The 16555-nt window shown below is 46.1% G+C and overlaps 3 protein-coding genes across 4 annotated transcripts; 1 reads left to right on the top strand and 2 right to left on the bottom strand.

Moving 5' to 3' along the window:
• Positions 1-104: 104 nt before the first annotated feature.
• Nup205 (nuclear pore complex protein Nup205) lies at positions 105-7624 on the top strand. Of its 2 annotated transcripts, none has more exons than XM_017241514.3 (12): positions 105-375; positions 489-651; positions 739-884; positions 962-1285; positions 1343-1444; positions 1507-2069; positions 2131-2649; positions 2705-4268; positions 4325-5673; positions 5735-6802; positions 6867-7024; positions 7082-7624. In XM_017241514.3, exons 2-12 carry the CDS (start codon positions 645-647, stop codon positions 7498-7500), a joined length of 6219 nt encoding a protein of 2072 aa, XP_017097003.2. In that variant the 5' UTR covers positions 105-375; positions 489-644; the 3' UTR covers positions 7501-7624. The 2 variants fall into 2 exon arrangements, with proteins under 2 accessions (XP_017097003.2, XP_070138698.1); XM_070282597.1 differs by having other exon boundaries at positions 463-651.
• Positions 7625-8910: 1286 nt separating this feature from the next.
• On the bottom strand, positions 8911-9906 carry LOC108125367 (probable cytochrome P450 313a1). Its single transcript, XM_070281833.1, has 3 exons — positions 9835-9906; positions 9211-9784; positions 8911-9155 (listed from the first exon to the last, which is right to left on the bottom strand). The coding sequence occupies exons 1-3, from the start codon at positions 9841-9843 to the stop codon at positions 8998-9000; spliced, it is 741 nt and encodes a 246-aa protein (XP_070137934.1). The 5' UTR covers positions 9844-9906; the 3' UTR covers positions 8911-8997.
• A 469-nt stretch (positions 9907-10375) lies between these two features.
• Positions 10376-15770, bottom strand: LOC108125600 (probable cytochrome P450 313a3). Its single transcript, XM_070280871.1, has 3 exons — positions 15762-15770; positions 15127-15700; positions 10376-10587 (listed from the first exon to the last, which is right to left on the bottom strand). The coding sequence occupies exons 1-3, from the start codon at positions 15768-15770 to the stop codon at positions 10376-10378; spliced, it is 795 nt and encodes a 264-aa protein (XP_070136972.1).
• Positions 15771-16555: the final 785 nt, after the last annotated feature.

The raw sequence follows: 16555 nt of genomic DNA, 5'->3' as shown, positions 1-16555 counted from the left end.
GTTGATTCTCAAATTTAATTTTTTTTTTTTAATATTTAAGATTTTGTAAAGAACAGCAGCCTGCGAACTAAATTTCATATTTATTTTTATTATAAACAGAATGTATATTTGGTTCATTTTTTCAATTAATTATCTTTCTACAATTTCAGAAAGAAATTAATTCAGATTTATATTTTTTATTTAAAAGAAACTATATGTAAAAATTTTCATAAAACGTTTTCTAAAAACAAGACCAAAATGAAATTCAAAGTTTAATCAACATTGAAAATAAAAGAATCGAGGTGGGTGCGCTTATTTGAAACTTGAATGAAGGACGAGAAACGGAATGTGGTGGTATTATCAAATTAGGTGTCTGGATATCATGGACAATATATAGTAAGTTGGAGATTGGATTTTCTCTAGTTTTCTGGCATAAATATAAGATATTGTAAGAAAAAGAATTATCAAAATTTTAATTAATAGTTTTCTGCATTCAAAAAATTCTTCAGTGTTACCATATCTGCCGGCCGTACTCGACTTGAGGAACCTGTTAGCTCCGCCATACATGACAACCCTGGCAGCCGGCGCCGAATCGCATCCAAAGCAAAGTTGCCGCGTTTTGTTGTTTATTACTATTTAAATTGTGAAATACAAAACGTAGCGAAATGGATGGTACGTACTTTAGTTTCCTGGGCCGCACACTCTGCCCATACTGCCTTAGAATCCTTGCACTCATCCCCAAACTGCCACTACTTGCAGGTGTAACCGAGGACATGTGGACGCCGTACAAGCATCTCTACAGCGTTTTCCAGCATGCAGTCTCGAACCCCAACGGCGTCACTTCCGAGCTGGAGCTCTACCTCAAAAAGTTCAAACAGAACTTTACCAACTTTCTGCGCAATCCGGTAAGTCTGTCCGGAACGTCCCAAAACACATAACCTTATCTGGTCCTTGGGCCTGTTGCTTGGTCTGTGGTTTCTAGCCCAAAAATGAGAAGAATCGCAACCAGCTGAGAAACGCCGCCAGCGAGGGCATCACACTGCCTGGCCAGACGCGCAAGGTGCATCTGTCCCAGGACCTCATCGACGAGGCCATCATTATATCGGACATGTTCGACCTGGACGAGGTGTTTGCGGTGGAGTTGCTCTGCACCGCGCAGCGTCAGCAGTTGCACCATCCCGGTTTGCCAAGAGGATTGGTTGCGGTGCTGCTTTACTACGACGGCCGCAAGGCCATCAGCTGTGCGCTGCGTGACATGTTCCAGGCGGTGAGCGGCGTGTCCTGGAGCACAGAATTGCCCAGAGAGGTGAGCCCATCAAGATTTCATGTTTGTGGGTGACTTACGATCGTTTTTCGTCCTTAGATAACCTACCTGGTCACAAACTATGCCCAGAATCTGGTGGAAGACACAAATATTCTAGGCCGTCTGCTGGAGTTGCTCGACGAGATGGATCTGGACAAGGAGGTGGGTCATCCCCTTTAGAAACTCATTTCCCTTACACATTCATGTCCCTTATTCCCTTGCAGTGCTTGATGTTGACCAAGAACCGCGCCTTCGGCTCGAAGAAGCACCAGAACCAGGTCTTGGGCATGTACGAGGACATCCAGCGGGCCCTGGCTATGGCCCTGTTCCACTGGTCGGCCCAACGTGGCCTGCCGCGCCCCGTCGCCATCCGGCTGATGCAGATCCTGGCATCAAGAAAGACTATCGACGCTTCCGGCAAGCCGGACGACGTCACACTGATCATGCTTATGGCTCTGCTGTACGCCTACGACACCTCCGTGCTGCTCATCACAGAGTCCAACAACCTGCACACCGCCCGCCTGCCCATCCTCAGCGACCCGGACTATGCGAAGGGCTTCCTGGACGCCCTATACTCCCAGGGCACATGGGAAATTCCGCGGCTGGACGCGGTGATCAAGTACAGCTTCGGCTTGACGCTGGCCAGCCTGCGGCACGCCCCCAGTCAGTTACAGGCCGCCGCACTGGCCTCCATCAGCCGGGACGAGATTCTGATCAACGAGGCCTTGGCCGCCAACGTGTTCGGCTTCTTCTACCGCCAGCTGCTGGAGAAGGACGTGGTCTACTCGTAGGTATCCGTTTCTGGGCAAGAAGCAACCATCCTAATCTTGGGCCTTATCTTTCCCTAGGACGGAGTTCATCTACCGCCGCATGCACCTCCTCATCACGGACTTTATTGACTACATGCACGGAAAGGTGTCAGAGCTGCGTGGAAGGGCGGACGAGGCCGCGAGAATGGTGGTGAGCTTCGCAAACGAGGGCCTGGAGCCGCCGCCCAACATAGACTCCAACTTCGAGCTGCTCATGCTGTGCGTGGCCAAGCTGTACGGCGATCCGCGCGTGACCATCCGCCTCTGCGACGAGTACTGGGGCCCCTGCGACCCGACCGGAACCGGGTTCGGGGTCCTGGCGGCGACTCCCACGCCGAACTCTTCGCGCTCCGTCTCGCTCTTCAAGTTCATCAGCCTGGCCAGCGAGCTGCTGCCGCAAACGCTCTTTAAGTCGTACTTGAAGATGATCACCGGACTGACGCGCACAGAGTTTGCTGCCCGCTGTGCCTTCAATCTCCTGAAGAACTGCCAGGCAGTGACCTCCTCCTACACCGTCAGCTGGGACCACTTCTTCTCGGCCCTAGCCAACTACTACAAGTAAGTTCAAAGGATGCCTTTATTCTTCTCTGTGACTGATCCTTGCTCTTTCCAGCAACATGCGCAATGACTTCAATACCAACATCAGTGCCGCCGGGGACACGATCTACAGGAGCCGCACGCTGCCCAGGGTCATGACCCAGCGCGAGACGGAGCACATGGTGGCCGTGATGGGCATTGTGCGGGCGGTGGCCGAGTACGACGAGATCTCCAGGCTGATGATCTGCGAGCAGGTCACCTGGCAGCCCACCCAGGTCCTGCTCGGTCTGGTGGCCTGCTCCACGCCCCTGGTACTCAAGGCCGAGATCCTGTTCACCTTGTCGGCGCTGGCCAAGTCACGGGAGACGGCCCGCGCCATTTGGATGAACCTGGAGGACTCGCAGATCATAGCCACCGTGCCGGCGTCCAGTTCCTTCGGCCAGTGCAGCCTGGCGGAGGAGATCGAGCAGAACGAGAGCCGCCTGGAGCAGTACCAGCTGACCCGTGGCCTCCTGCAGCTCCTCTACAACTTGATGACCAGCAACATGCCCCGCAACTTGGGCATGGGCTCCCGCAAGCCCGGCTACGACGCGTATCTCAACTTCGTGGTGGAGACCATCCTGCTGAAGTTCTACAACCGGGCCTACAAGGATCCGGCCGAGAAGTGGAAAGTGGGTGCCCAGTGCCTCAAGCTGCTCTACTTCCTGCTGGCCACCTATCGCCCCCGCTCCTCGGACTTCCAGGAGGCCCGCGACGAGAACCCCTACCCGGGCTACCACGTCATGCTGCAGCTGCAGTTGAAGTCGGAGGTGCTGCGCCTGCTCCTGCGCATCATAGAGGAGGCACGCGAGCGCCTGGACGACTACAACCGCTTCCACGGAAAGGAGATGCTGGAGGAGTGCTCGCTCTATGCCTTGCTGCTACTCGAGGCTGGACTGTCCAAGCAGAACGCCTTCTTTGAGGCCCACTCCGCGGGCAACTCCCCCATCCTGCTTTCCGGGCTCAACCGCATGCTGCTTGACCTGAACCCGCGTAGCCGGCGGCCCGACCACGTCCTGAACATCGTCAAGTACGTCACCTACAACAGCTGGTTGCCGCGGCACGCCCTCGCCGCGGTCAAGATCCTTTCGGCAGTCACCCAGCTGCCACACGTCAGTGCCCAGATCCTGAGCATGTACGCGAACGGCAGCAACGAGAAGCTGGAGATCCGCCAGGGCTTCGTCGAGTGCCTGGAGATGGACGCGCGAGTCGCCCAGCAGAACGACGAGCTGCTGGAGCAGCTGGCCCTCAACGACCACGTGCCGTTCCTGGGCTTCGGCGAGGACTACGACAGGGAGCGGGAGCGCAACAAGGACCGCGATGACTCCTTGGAGAGCAGGATGTCCCTGAGCAAGCTGTGCCAACCGGAGGAAGACCTCCTCTTGGAGGCACGGCCGGCCAGCATAGAGTTGCAGCTGAAGGAGGCCATCGTGAAGCTGTTCTCCATGAATCTCAGCCAGCCGCTGCCCAACTTCGTGTACTTCCTGCTGGGCGTGGACGTGCTCCGCGACTTCATGGCCAACGACAAGCAGCACCTGGGCATCGAGATGCACTGCTCCTGCGTGAACTCGCTGGTTCTGCTCCTGGAGAAGTATCTGGAGGTGAGTCCCGTCTGAGAGCACACTGGATAGGTTCTACATGCTCCCTTCTCTTTCAGCAACAACGCCACAGCGAGGAGTACTGCGAGCACACGGCCCACGTGGTGGAGCGCATCTACCACCTGTTTCACGGGCTGTGCGCCAACCGCCGGACCTCGGAGACGGTGCTCCGTTACTTCCGACTGACCTGCAACGACTTCCTGCTGCGCCACCTCACGGCCCTGCCCTTCCGGCAGCACGGCAAGGACGATGTCTTGCACACCATGGCCCACCTCCTGAACTGCGTCGCTATCGAGGTGAAGCTGGCGGCGACCCACGGCCAGACCACGCGCTACAGCCTCATGTGCGACATCCTGCTCCTGGGCTCGGGAGCCGACGGGCAGCGTCCGCCCCACGGCGTGCCCATCGAGATTTCGGCTCCCAGCTACTTCGCGATGGACTTAATGCCGGGTGGCGCCATAATCGGCACCGGAGCCGCCCCGGCCGTCGCCCAGGCCTCGGGCGCCGCCAGTCAGAAGGCGCCGGGCATCGTCCTCCAGGACCAGTCCATGGGCCTGCATGCCAACCGGCTGCTCGACGTCCTCGTCCTCGAGTCGCACTCGGTTAACCAGCCCCAGCTGGAGTTCTTCGACTTCCAGCTGATGGAGTGCCTGCTGCGGGACTGCGAGGGCAAACCCACGCCCGGGGCGGACAACTCGCCGGCCAAGCTGATTAACATCCGGAAGCTGCACGACATCCTGCTCGACGAGCTGCGCATCGTCCAGAGCACCATTGTGAGTGGGCAGCGCAAGGCGATCATGGCCGAGATCATGGAGCTGCTGCAGCACGCTGTCCAGATCAACCGCGTCCGCAAGCAGCGCTGCGCCACCCTGGCCTTCATGGAGGCTTGGTGCCTGATGATCCAGGTCCTGTTCAGCAGCATGCCCGAGGCGGTGTTGTCCGTCTCCCTGCGCCGCCAGCACATCATCGACATCATCGAGAAGATGCTGCTCAAGGTGGATCCCATCCAGCCGATCATCGAGGTCAGCATCCAGGTGAGCGAGACGGTGCTCCTGCTGCTGGCCAACCTGCGCTACTGCTGCTACCAGATGGAGGACCACCGCTGCGACGATCCCACAAACGATCCCCTCTCCCTCGTCACGAACGGCAATGCCAACGGCGGCGACTCGCAGGCCTCCAAGCTGAGTCTATCTCGCTCCAACGGCTACCCCGGCGGCGTCACCAACGGCACCGAGCCCAGCGCCAGCGTCAGCAACCTGCGCTTCATCCTCAAGCGCCTCGTGGAGTGGATCATGGTCAGCGAGGTCAAGTCCCAGAAGCTGCGCATCAACCTCTACAGTGCGCTGCTCAACTGCCTGCGCATCGCCAAGCGCCTGCGCAGCGATGAGCAGCAGGAGTACAACGAGAGGTGGGTCCAGAGAATAATCCACCTTGCCAATTATAATCCTAACACTTCCGTAATCCCCCAGACCCTCCACCAATTCGCTCCGCATGGACCCCAGCAAGAGCGGCACCCACATCGATCAGCGCTTAGACGACCGCCAGAGACTCAAGGAGATGGCCAGCGACGTGATCGGTACCTTCGGAGAGAAGCTCATCGACACCATCTGCCACGACGCCGTGACCGGACACGACGTCTGTCGCATGCTGGCCCTGGCCTGTCTGGACATGATCTCCGAGCTGCAAGCCGTGTCCACGCTGACCGACTTTGTGGCCATGCGGGGCTACCTGAAGCACCTGTTGGACAGCCTGGACAAGTCGAGCGAGGCGCTGTGCGGAATCCTGCAGCCGGTGCCGGACAACCTGCGCCCGCTCTACATCTACGAGTCCCGGATGGCGTTCCTCACGCGCATGGCGAACACGAGCCTGGGCGCCCGCCTCGTCCTCAGCGACCGGGCGCTGGGGGTGCTCTCCAATATGCGGGTCTTTGACCTTCAGCCGGACCTCAAGGCCAGCGAGCTGCGCCGCAACGATCCCCAGACCTTCCTGCCGGCCATCGACGCCCGCTTCCGGGCCATTCTGCTGCCGGCCCTGAACCTCTGCGACGCGATCATCAACTCCCTGGGATCGCGAAACATGTCCGCCTCCACGCAGGTGCTCAACTTCCTTTTCGCCCACATCGACATGGTGGAGGCGATGTTGCGCACGGCCACGCCCTTTATGGACCTAGGCCACCTGCAGCAGCTGGCGGCCATGACGAACCTGTTCGCACGCACCACCACCCACGAGGTGACCACCGTGGAGGACACTCTCGACGTGGAGAACGACCTGGAGCTGCGCCAGCGTCTAGGCCGCCTGCAGCAGCTGATGATCGTGGTCTTTGGCAGGTTCTGCGTCAGCGAGGCCACCATCCGCCGCATGGTGCAGCAGGAGCACCACGAGGCCTCCGAGTCCACCAAGAGCCTGCACGTCAAGTACTTCCTGGACATTGCCGCCAACCTTTCGCTCTACTGCCGCAACGCGGTCACTAGCCACATCAGGGACAGCAACACCTCCAAGTATCTGCTGACCACCATGATCCAGGATGTGACGCCACTGTGAGTGCAAGAATACAAGCCCTTGAAGGGCCCTTTTGACGAGTCTGGTCTTGAATCTTTTCAGAACTGGAAAAACGGACGGCAAGAAGCTCACCGCCATCATGCACACGATCCTAAACCAGCTCAAGGGAGCCGTCGGCTACTACCTCTCGCAGAAGTCCTTGGCGGACAACCTGCTGCAGCAGCGTGCCTCCCTGCCCAACCTGACTTTCGGTCCCAACGGTAAGCGAGCATCCCAGCCATTAATGGCCATTGTGACATTCTTCTCTATCTCCGCAGGCAAACAAAGCTTCCTGGAGCTTAGCCAGCGCCACAATGAAAAGCGCTCCGAGCTTATGCAAGCCGTCTTCATTGCGGAGCAGAACCTGTACCTCCTGTGGATCCACCTGGACTTCTACCTGCGCAACGCCGTGGTATACGCTAACGAGAACCGCAACTCCATCAACGAGAGCAACCTGGACGGCGGCAACAACGTGTCCGTGCTGAACGCCTCCCACGACGAGATCGTCACCCTGAAACAGATGCTCATCTCCACCTTCAACGAGACCTTCTGCACCCAGCTGATCACCGCCAGCGAGGCCTACGCCCCCAAGTGCAGTGGCTTCAACTCCTCCCTGCTGCGCCGCATCAAGGCCCTCGTCCAGTTCGCTCCAGTCAACGGTTCCTTAGGCGGGGATACCCAAACCTCCTTCATGTAGTCCTTCTTCGTTGTATTCCCAGGCGCTGTTAGGTTCCGAAAGGGTTCATTTCCATTTTCCGCTTCGCTGAAGCGTTATGTTTAGTTTTTTTTTAAAGATTCAATAAAAGTGTGTTGATTTATTACCCAAGAGTTTTAAAATTGAGGGAATATTGGACTAATATTTACAAATTTTTTATTTTTAACAAAACTAGGAATGCTCGGAACTGAAAAGTTAACCTCGGAATTGGCATATTTGGTAAGGATGTTTTTTTTTAAATATACTATATATATGTATTCTCGATCAGAATCACCTCCTGAATGTTTCCGTCTGTGGGTCTGTTTCTCCAGAAACTACTCTCTCAGTTTTAAAGCTGTCGACTTAAAACTAGCGATCTGCATGAAAACACTCTTAGTTCCTCAGCCACAAAATACATGCGAATGGAATAAAATTAATAAATGCAATAGAGTCTAGAGAGAATAAACACTACAAATTAAGGGAATCCGAGTGGCACAGTATCATTCCCATTCCCACTGGAAGCACATAGAGGCTTTCGGAGTGGCGGATGCAGCCGAATTACTCGAATTGTTTCTGAAACCCTCTATTTGTTCGTTTATTTCCTTTAAGGGGTTATATACCTTCTTTGTCGAAGAAAATGAGCAAATTTTTTTTTTTTTTAGGTATGTAGCAATTATTTAATTACACGGATGTTTTAATTTTTTGATAGTACACTTTATTAACAATGTTTGTGCAAAATTTGGTGGAAAAATATTAAATAGTTTTTAAGGGGTGGCTGTTTCCCTTAGAGGCCTTTTTTTTTTAGAGCCTTGCGGTGACAGTTCCCCAGGTCAAACAGGTCAACTTAAACCATAAAAGTAAAAATATTTCATTAGTTTAGAGTAATCTCTTGTGCTTGAACGATTGATTTTAAAATTTTTTGTTTTTGTTTGGATATTAGCGTTTTTAGCGTTTTATGCTAAAAATGAACGTTTTGGTCTCTAAAAATTTCACTAAAAAATTTATTTCGCCGAAAAAAAAGTTTGCGCGTGAAAAGTCGATCGTTCAAGCACAAGAGAATTTCATTACGAACATATTAAAAAAATTTGAAGTAAATCGGTTCAGTAGTTTTCCGCCAATCCATGTCACCGCAAAGTCATTTTTCAAGAAACACCATTTCGAGATATTCGCGTTTAAAGTTTCAAGATCAGTTCAAGGCCGCAACGAGGCGTGCGATTAGGAGCGCTGTAACTTTTTTTCTACTGCTCCAATCTCTATGAAAATTTGGGAGAATGTTCTCAAGGAGTTGTTCCTTAAGATAAACCACTAAAAAAATTTTCGTTTTTTTGAAAATAAAAAAGGTATATAACCCCTTAATGGCAAAAAGGTATAATTCGTTTAAGTTTCTTATTTTTAAATTGGCTTGTATTTCTTAAATTAATATTTTTGGTGACTTAAGCAACTGCCAAATAGCTACGCAAGTGCTAAGCAAATAGCTCAAAAAAGACTCTTTCCAATACATTATCTTTTTTTTAAGTTTAGTAGAGGAGATTTGTCGAGTTTTATTACTATGTTGTCAATAAAAACAAGGTCTTCGTACCGAAAGCTAGTGCTGAGCTTGTAGTTTCTGACTATCCTGGCCAAGGCGATCTTTAAAGATATTTGGGCGTATCTCCAGCCTGAAAATAGTGAATTAAAGCCAGTTGAAAATATAAAACTAAACAAATAACGAACCTATGCAATATCTAGCTCCTTTTAAATAGGGTATGAAGGCGTAAGGATGTCGTTGGCGAACATTATCTGTCAAAAAACGATCAGGATCGAAGGTGTCGGCGTCATGGCCCCAAAGGTCCCTGTTCCGGTGTAAGTTAAATGTATCTATACCCAATATGACTCCTTTGGGCACTAAGACTCCATTTGATAAGCGAAAATCCTCCTTTGCTTCTCTGGTACTTATTGGAATGGCGGGAAAAAGACGCAAGGTTTCGTTTAAAACGCGATCTAGATATACCAACTTCTGGACATCCTCATACTCCACTTCGAAATCTCCACCATCCGGAAAAACTTCTTTCAGCTCCTCGAACACAAGTTCCTGGTAATGGGGAAACATGGCCAGAAGAATGAGTGTGTGGTTGACTGTCAGAGCTGTGGTCTCGAAAGCCGCTAGGACCATGTTGCAGGACTCTCCCTTGACTTCCTCCAAAGATATTTCGCCTTTCCGATAAAGCTCCATGACTCTGTTGATGACAATGTCCGACGACACATCCGTACTGCTCTCCGATGGAGAATTTAATTTTGATTCAATAATCTAAAAACAAAGTTTGAATTAGGCTGGTAGTTTTTTATTCGATAACTTACTCTATTCATAAAAACATCAATTTTTGAAAACAACTGTGTTGTTTTACTTTCCACTCCAAAAAGTGTACTTATTCTTTTATTACGAAAAACAGGTATGAAAACTTTCAATAGGATGAAAAACGAGATCCTATAAAATAAGGTTGTAATAAATTTTAATTATGAATTTTTGAAAATTTCTTACGAATTCCAAGGCTCATTGAGGGTATTGTTTTTACAATTTGTTTCACCTTTAACATCAGCGCCCAATACAGTTTCTAAATAAAGAGTTATTCAGCAGGAAATTATATTAAAATATTTACTGATACGACTTACGATGAGAAATACTGAACGACCACCGGTATAAAAATGGCAAAAGATCAGTCTCTCCAACAAAAGTGTCCATTTGCGTTAACAAAGTTTTCGTCTCAGAATTAAAAATGGGAAGAAAACTCAGCAGGACATATTGCCTAAAACTGGGGTTCATATGTTTTCGTCGATTCGCCCATGCAGTGTCTGAATCATCCGATCAATAAATGTCAAAAATATTTAGGAAACCGGCACATTATCGCAAACCTTGAAGTGTCATAAGTCCCTGTCCATAGATATTTTCCATAGCCTTCGTCAACCGCGAAATTCTGTTAATGCACTGCGGTGCCGTAAGCACATCTTCAGCGATTTTGGCATCTCGGGAAACAATAATTGGTCGAATACCAATCCACGCCAGTACTGTTGAGCCATACTTGTCCATATACTTGGTTCTCTGATTCATATTCACTAAATGTAAGAAAGGTTAACGTAGTGTGGACAAACGGATGTGCACATTTTTCGTACGATTATTTATAAAATATTCGGGTACTGAACCGAAAAGGGGCAGTCCTAAAGGTCCTGGTATCTGAAGGATTAGCTTGTAAAACTTTCGCCGACTCCATAGGAAATGTATTAGAACTAATAACCCAGCAAAACACAAAACAAGAAGCATGATGCTAAAGTGGGTATTTAATGACTTCTTAACACCTCAGATATGTTTTGGTTACTAAACTTCTGAATGTTTCAGTCGGGCTTTAATAAAAAAAACACAAGAAAAGAAAATTAACTTTGGACAGAGCCGAAGTTGATATACCCTTGCAGTTAAGTGGCAGTTATTGTTACGAGATACATATCGGATAGGGTATATATCGCAAATATCCAATATAGTTGGCCGATCCCAATGGGAATTTAATTATGAAAACCATTTTTTATAACATGATCTTGGAAAGTATGAAGCAACTAACTTTAAACACACCAAAGATCCTAAGAGATTAATTTTCGTAGAAACAGACAGACAGATATGCATAATACTTTTGACCAAAAATAGGTAAGCTAGGGGCCTTCAAGGTTTATTTACAACCATGACCTCCATATTTTTATTAATTTATTTTTGCATTAAAATGCATCGTACGCTTTTTACATCGAGATCGTAATCATTATAAACTTAATCCAACAACAGTTTGGCTAAGTTTTAATTTAAACCAGTTTTTTTTTTGTTTGACATTTAAAGTGATAATGAAAATTAGTAAAAGCTAAAATACTATAGGTTTGTTTGGTCAGTATCATCCCTTGAGTCGATATACATAATTTTAAAGTTTCAAGTGTAAACTTTTATGCGAAACAAACTAACACTTTAAATACAAATTTTTCAATTTATTTTTTCTTTGAGTTGTTTAAATTTAGCTTTAAAAATTAAACTAAGTAAGAAGTATCTTCATCACTACATATGTGCATACTTATATTATCCATAAGAGTTAAGTTTTCATTCTGAAAAATTGTGCCAAAATTAAAATTTCTGATAATCCTGGACAATACGATCGTTTAAGATATTTGGAAAAATATCCAGCCTGTGAAAAAAAAATGAAAATGAAATTTTAATGAATAATTAACACGCAACGAACCTATGAAGTTTCCAGGTTCCTTTGAAAGCGTAAGGATGGCGTTGGCCAACATTATCATGAGTGTATGATTGAGCGTTAGCTATGGTCTCGAAAATTGTTAAAACCACGTTACAGGACTCTTCCTTGACTTCCTCTTCCATCAACAGATATGACAATTTTCGACGGTAAATCCGTATTACAATTCAAATCCAAATTTAGTTTTGAGTCAATAATCTAGTTTGAAAATATTTCGATACTATTTGGTCGCCGATTTGCCATTTGATAACATTTGATTGCCATTTTATTTTAAAACTAAAAAGACGCAATAACACTTGTAATTTTGAATATATGGTAATAAAATTTGTGTCTCGAATTCTATGACTCAATTAGGTTATCGCTTTACAAATTTGTTTCATCTGTAATAGAGTTAATTAATTATTAAGCAAGGAATTAAAATATATTAATCCTCGATATTGGGATCTCGGGAAACTATAATTGGTTTAATACCAACCCAAAACTGTTGAGCCATCATTGTCCATAAACTTGGCTTCTCTGATTCATATTCACTAAGTGTGAGGAAGGTTAGTTACTGATGAACGGTGTAACGAACTGGTTTTCTGCTTCCGCTCCGTGGCTAGCTCACAGAGTTTGTGGGTCTGTTCCACCCAATTTATGGTTTGACGTGATTTCCCAACTCTTTATTTAGAGGCTTTACCCAAAATACAATAGGTTGATCTCAATACCAGGTTCCGCTCCGTAGTCTGGCCGCTCCTCCTGGCTCGGCCCGGCTCCGTCGTCGGCGTCTTCTGTTGGTTGTCCCGGGTGTCCCGGTCGCCGCCGCTGCTACTCCTCGTGCTGCGTTGCCTGCGACTCCCCTAACCGTCGCCCTTTAGCTGACCACACGCGGACCTTCCTACCTCCCTTGGGTCGTCTGCGACTGATCAAAAGATTGGCAGCGCTCTTCCGCTCCACTACTCCAGGGATCCACCGCGCATACGCAATAGCGGGCCGGGATTGGAAGTTGGCTGCGGACTATCGCCCCCGCTACACCTGGACACCGCGCATACGCGCTAGGGTGCTCTCAACTGGTCTCTGATTTGAGCGTGAGTTCGCGAGTCGGCCTATCCTTGTTTTGCAGGACCACGCTGGTTGCGATTTCGGGAGTCAGTAAGGAATGGCCCAACTCGAGTCCGATTACCTGGGCTTCTATAGGAACCGTCCTGCAACGGATCCTTTTCTTGCCTTTGGCTGTTGGACTCTCCAAAGGCGGACTCTCCAACCCCCCTTCCTTGACTTTGCCCCATGCCACCTGTATTGGCGTGTGGGGAGACTAAATTCCCCCCTTCATTATAAAATATTCAGGTACTAGGCCGAGAAAAAAAAATCCTAACGGTCCCGGTATCTGTAAGATTGTAATACCTTCTCGGAGCCATAAGAAATACATAAGAACTATTAATCCAGTTTCGGGAAATAATCAACCCTGTTTTGGTTACTTCGCTTAAGGGGGGGGTATGGTTAATTCGGCCAAAAAAAGACCTATTTTCATGAATTTTTTCACACGATACGGTTAATGTCAGATCAATTATTTTATTAGTATATCAAAGTACAACTTTTAAACTATGTTTTCAGAAATTTTCATCGAAAAAAATAAAAAAATGAGCCGTCTGCTGCCAAGCTCCGTAGGCGCCTCCAAGAAAACAGGTTTTGCGGTGAACAGCATAAGTCGTTACTGGATCATCAGAAAAAGAAAAAAAAAAAATGTCCATTAATTAAGATGTTTCTAAAGGTAACTACGTCGAGTTTTTTTTTTTTTTTTAATTTTTGGATTTTTGGTAACACTTTGAAGTCAAAAACGTGATTTTAGCCTAAAAAATTGATATATTAGTTATTATAAAATGAATAATAATCAATATAAAAAAAAAAACTCGACGTCAGTACCTGCGGATTTAGGTACAGAAATAATGTGCAAAATTTCAGAATGATCGGTACATTAGATTTCGAAGGATACTGTTCACCGACTCAAAAGAACATACTTTTCAGGAGAACGATTTAAAGTTAGAGAGGTATAGAGACCGGCCGGGACCGCCCGCCGTTCAAATGGTCATATCTTTTTTTATTTTCGTCCGATTGACATGAAATTTTAACACAACATTCTTGACGTGTTGTACATTAATAAAAAAAAATAAAAAAAAAAGCGAAAAAAAAAAATTAAAATACCATACCCCCCCCTTAAGACAATAGTTCAGTAAAGCTCTTAATAACAGTACTCATATAGAGGGCCATCACGGTTTGACCTCCTAATTATCAAGGTTTTACCTCCTAGCTTTTCACATTAAATACGCCTAACGTAATGCAAAAAAATTAGACTTTCTTACCAAAAAACAAGAAAGGAAAGCTAAGTTCCGGCGGAGCCGATACCCTTGCAGTTAAACCCGGATATATATCGCAAACATCGGATATAGTTGGCCGATCCTTATGAGAATATGATAATATAACCCAATTTATAATAATACAAAATTTAAAACAAGTCCCAAACTTCTATCTTTATAAATACCAAAGTTGATATTTCTACCAAAAACCATTTCCGATCGTTCAGGCACCTATAGGATATAGTCGGCCGATCCTCATGAAATTTGGCATGTCATATTATTTTGTATAATTTAGTATTTTAGTATTATATCAACTGAGGAGGTGATCCTGATCAAGAATATGTATACACTTTATAGGGTCGAAGATGTCTTCTTAAGATTTTTAAGTTAAAGTTTTTAAGTTAAGTTAAGTTAAAGTTTTTAAGTTTATTTTTAATAATTAAAATAAAAACTAATACATATTTTTCGGGCCTGCTTAAGTGCAACATCTGAGAATCGAGGAAAAGAGCGCTATTTCTTAATAAATTAATTATTTTTAAATATTTTATTGAATAGTTTACCAATTAGAGAATCTTCTGGAATGTTAAATACATCAAAAACATATATTCCTTTAGAAATTATAAAAGAGTTAGGTTTTTAGGCAAGCTTTGTAAGCTTCTATAGCCTGGCAACTAGATGCCGCCTTATACATTTCAGTTATTTAGCAGTTATGACAATAAAGAAAAAAAGTAATGCGAAGCTATCTTCGGGCGACGACGAAGTTGATTTGTATTCCATTTTGTTCAATTTAATTTTTGAAGATTGTTTTTGAAACCGGACTAAGTGGTCCTTCTATTAAAATTAAGTAGTGGACCTTTATCCAGTTTAATTACTACATTATCGAGAAAAGACAGGTCTTCATACCAAAAACTAGTTCTCAAACTGTAATTTCTGACAATTTTGGCCAAGGCGATCTTTAAAGATATTTGGGCGTATCTCCAACCTGAAAATAAATTATAAGGGTTGAGGAAATATGAAATTTTAAACAATTGACAAACCTATGCAATTTCTTTTTCCCTTTGAGTAGGGTATGAAGGCGTAGGGATGTCTTTGGCGAATATTATCAGGCAAAAAACGATCAGGATCGAAGGCGTCGGCGTTATGGCCCCAAAGGTCCCTGTTTCGGTGTATGTTAAATATATCTATACCCATTATAACTCCCTTGGGAACTAAGACTCCATTTGAAAGACGAAGGTCTTCCTTTACATCTCTTAAGCTTATTGGGACGGCGGGAAGTAGACGCAAGGTTTCGTTTAAAACTCGATCTAGATATACCAATTTCTGGAGGTCCTCATACTCCACTTCGAAATCTCCGCCAGCCGGAAAGACTTCTTTCAGCTCCTCGAAGACAAGTTCCTGGTGATGAGGAAACATGGCCAGAAGAATGAGTGTGTGGTTGACTGTCAGAGCTGTGGTCTCGAAGGCACCTAAAATCATGCCACTGGCCTCTCCCTTGACTTCTTCTAAGGTTATTTCGCCCTTCCGATAAAGTTCCTTGACTCTGTTGATGACTATGTTCGACGATAAAACCGTACTGCTTTCCGATTCCAAATTTAATTTAGAGTCAATATTCTAGATTAAAATGATGGATATTGTTTGGATTAGGTGTCTTATTTTCCATTTGATTACTTACTTCATTCATAAAGACATGAATCTTTGAGAACAGCTGTGTTATTTTCTTTTCCACACCAAAAAATTTGGAAACTCTGTTATTGCGAAAAATAGGCAAAAACACTTTAAGCACGAGGAAAAACACGAGCCTAGGAAAGTATGTTATTAAAAATTTTAAAATTAAATATATGAGACTTGTTTTCTTACGAATTACAAGACTCAATAAGGGTGTTGTTCTTAAAATTTGGATCATCGTTCACATCAGTACCCATTGTTGTTTCTAGAGTTAATGGAAAGAGTCAAATAGTACGCTATGAGTCAGTGTGCTCTGGTGGAACTTACGATGAGCTATACTGAATGACCACCTGTATAAATTCGGCAAAAGGTCAGTATCACCTTGACCCGCGAAAGTGTCCATTTGTGCTAGCAATGTTTTCGTCTCGGAATTAAAAACGGGAATAAAACTGAGCAAAACATTTTGCCTGAAACTGACATTCATGTGTTTTCGGCGTTCAGTCCAGGCAGAGTCTAAATAATTTTTATAATTTAATTATTACTTGGAAATAGTTGAGAATCAGACACATTCAGACCTTCAAGTGTTAGAGTGCCCTGTCCAAACATATTTTCCATAGCCTTTGTTAGCCGTGAACTTCTGTTAAGGCACTGCGGTGATGTAAGCATATCTTCAGCGATCGTGGGATCTCGGGAAAGTATAATTGGTTGAATACCAATCCAAGTCAGTACTGTCGAGCCATACTTGTCCATAAACTTGGTTCTTTGATTTATATTCACTAAACGTAAGAACGGTTAATCAGT

This window comes from Drosophila bipectinata, chromosome XL (assembly GCF_030179905.1).
Source record: "Drosophila bipectinata strain 14024-0381.07 chromosome XL, DbipHiC1v2, whole genome shotgun sequence".
In the NCBI taxonomy this organism is placed as follows: domain Eukaryota; kingdom Metazoa; phylum Arthropoda; class Insecta; order Diptera; family Drosophilidae; genus Drosophila; species Drosophila bipectinata.
The sequence above is the reverse complement of the archived record's forward strand: the minus strand, read 5'-3'. Positions and strand labels throughout refer to the sequence as shown.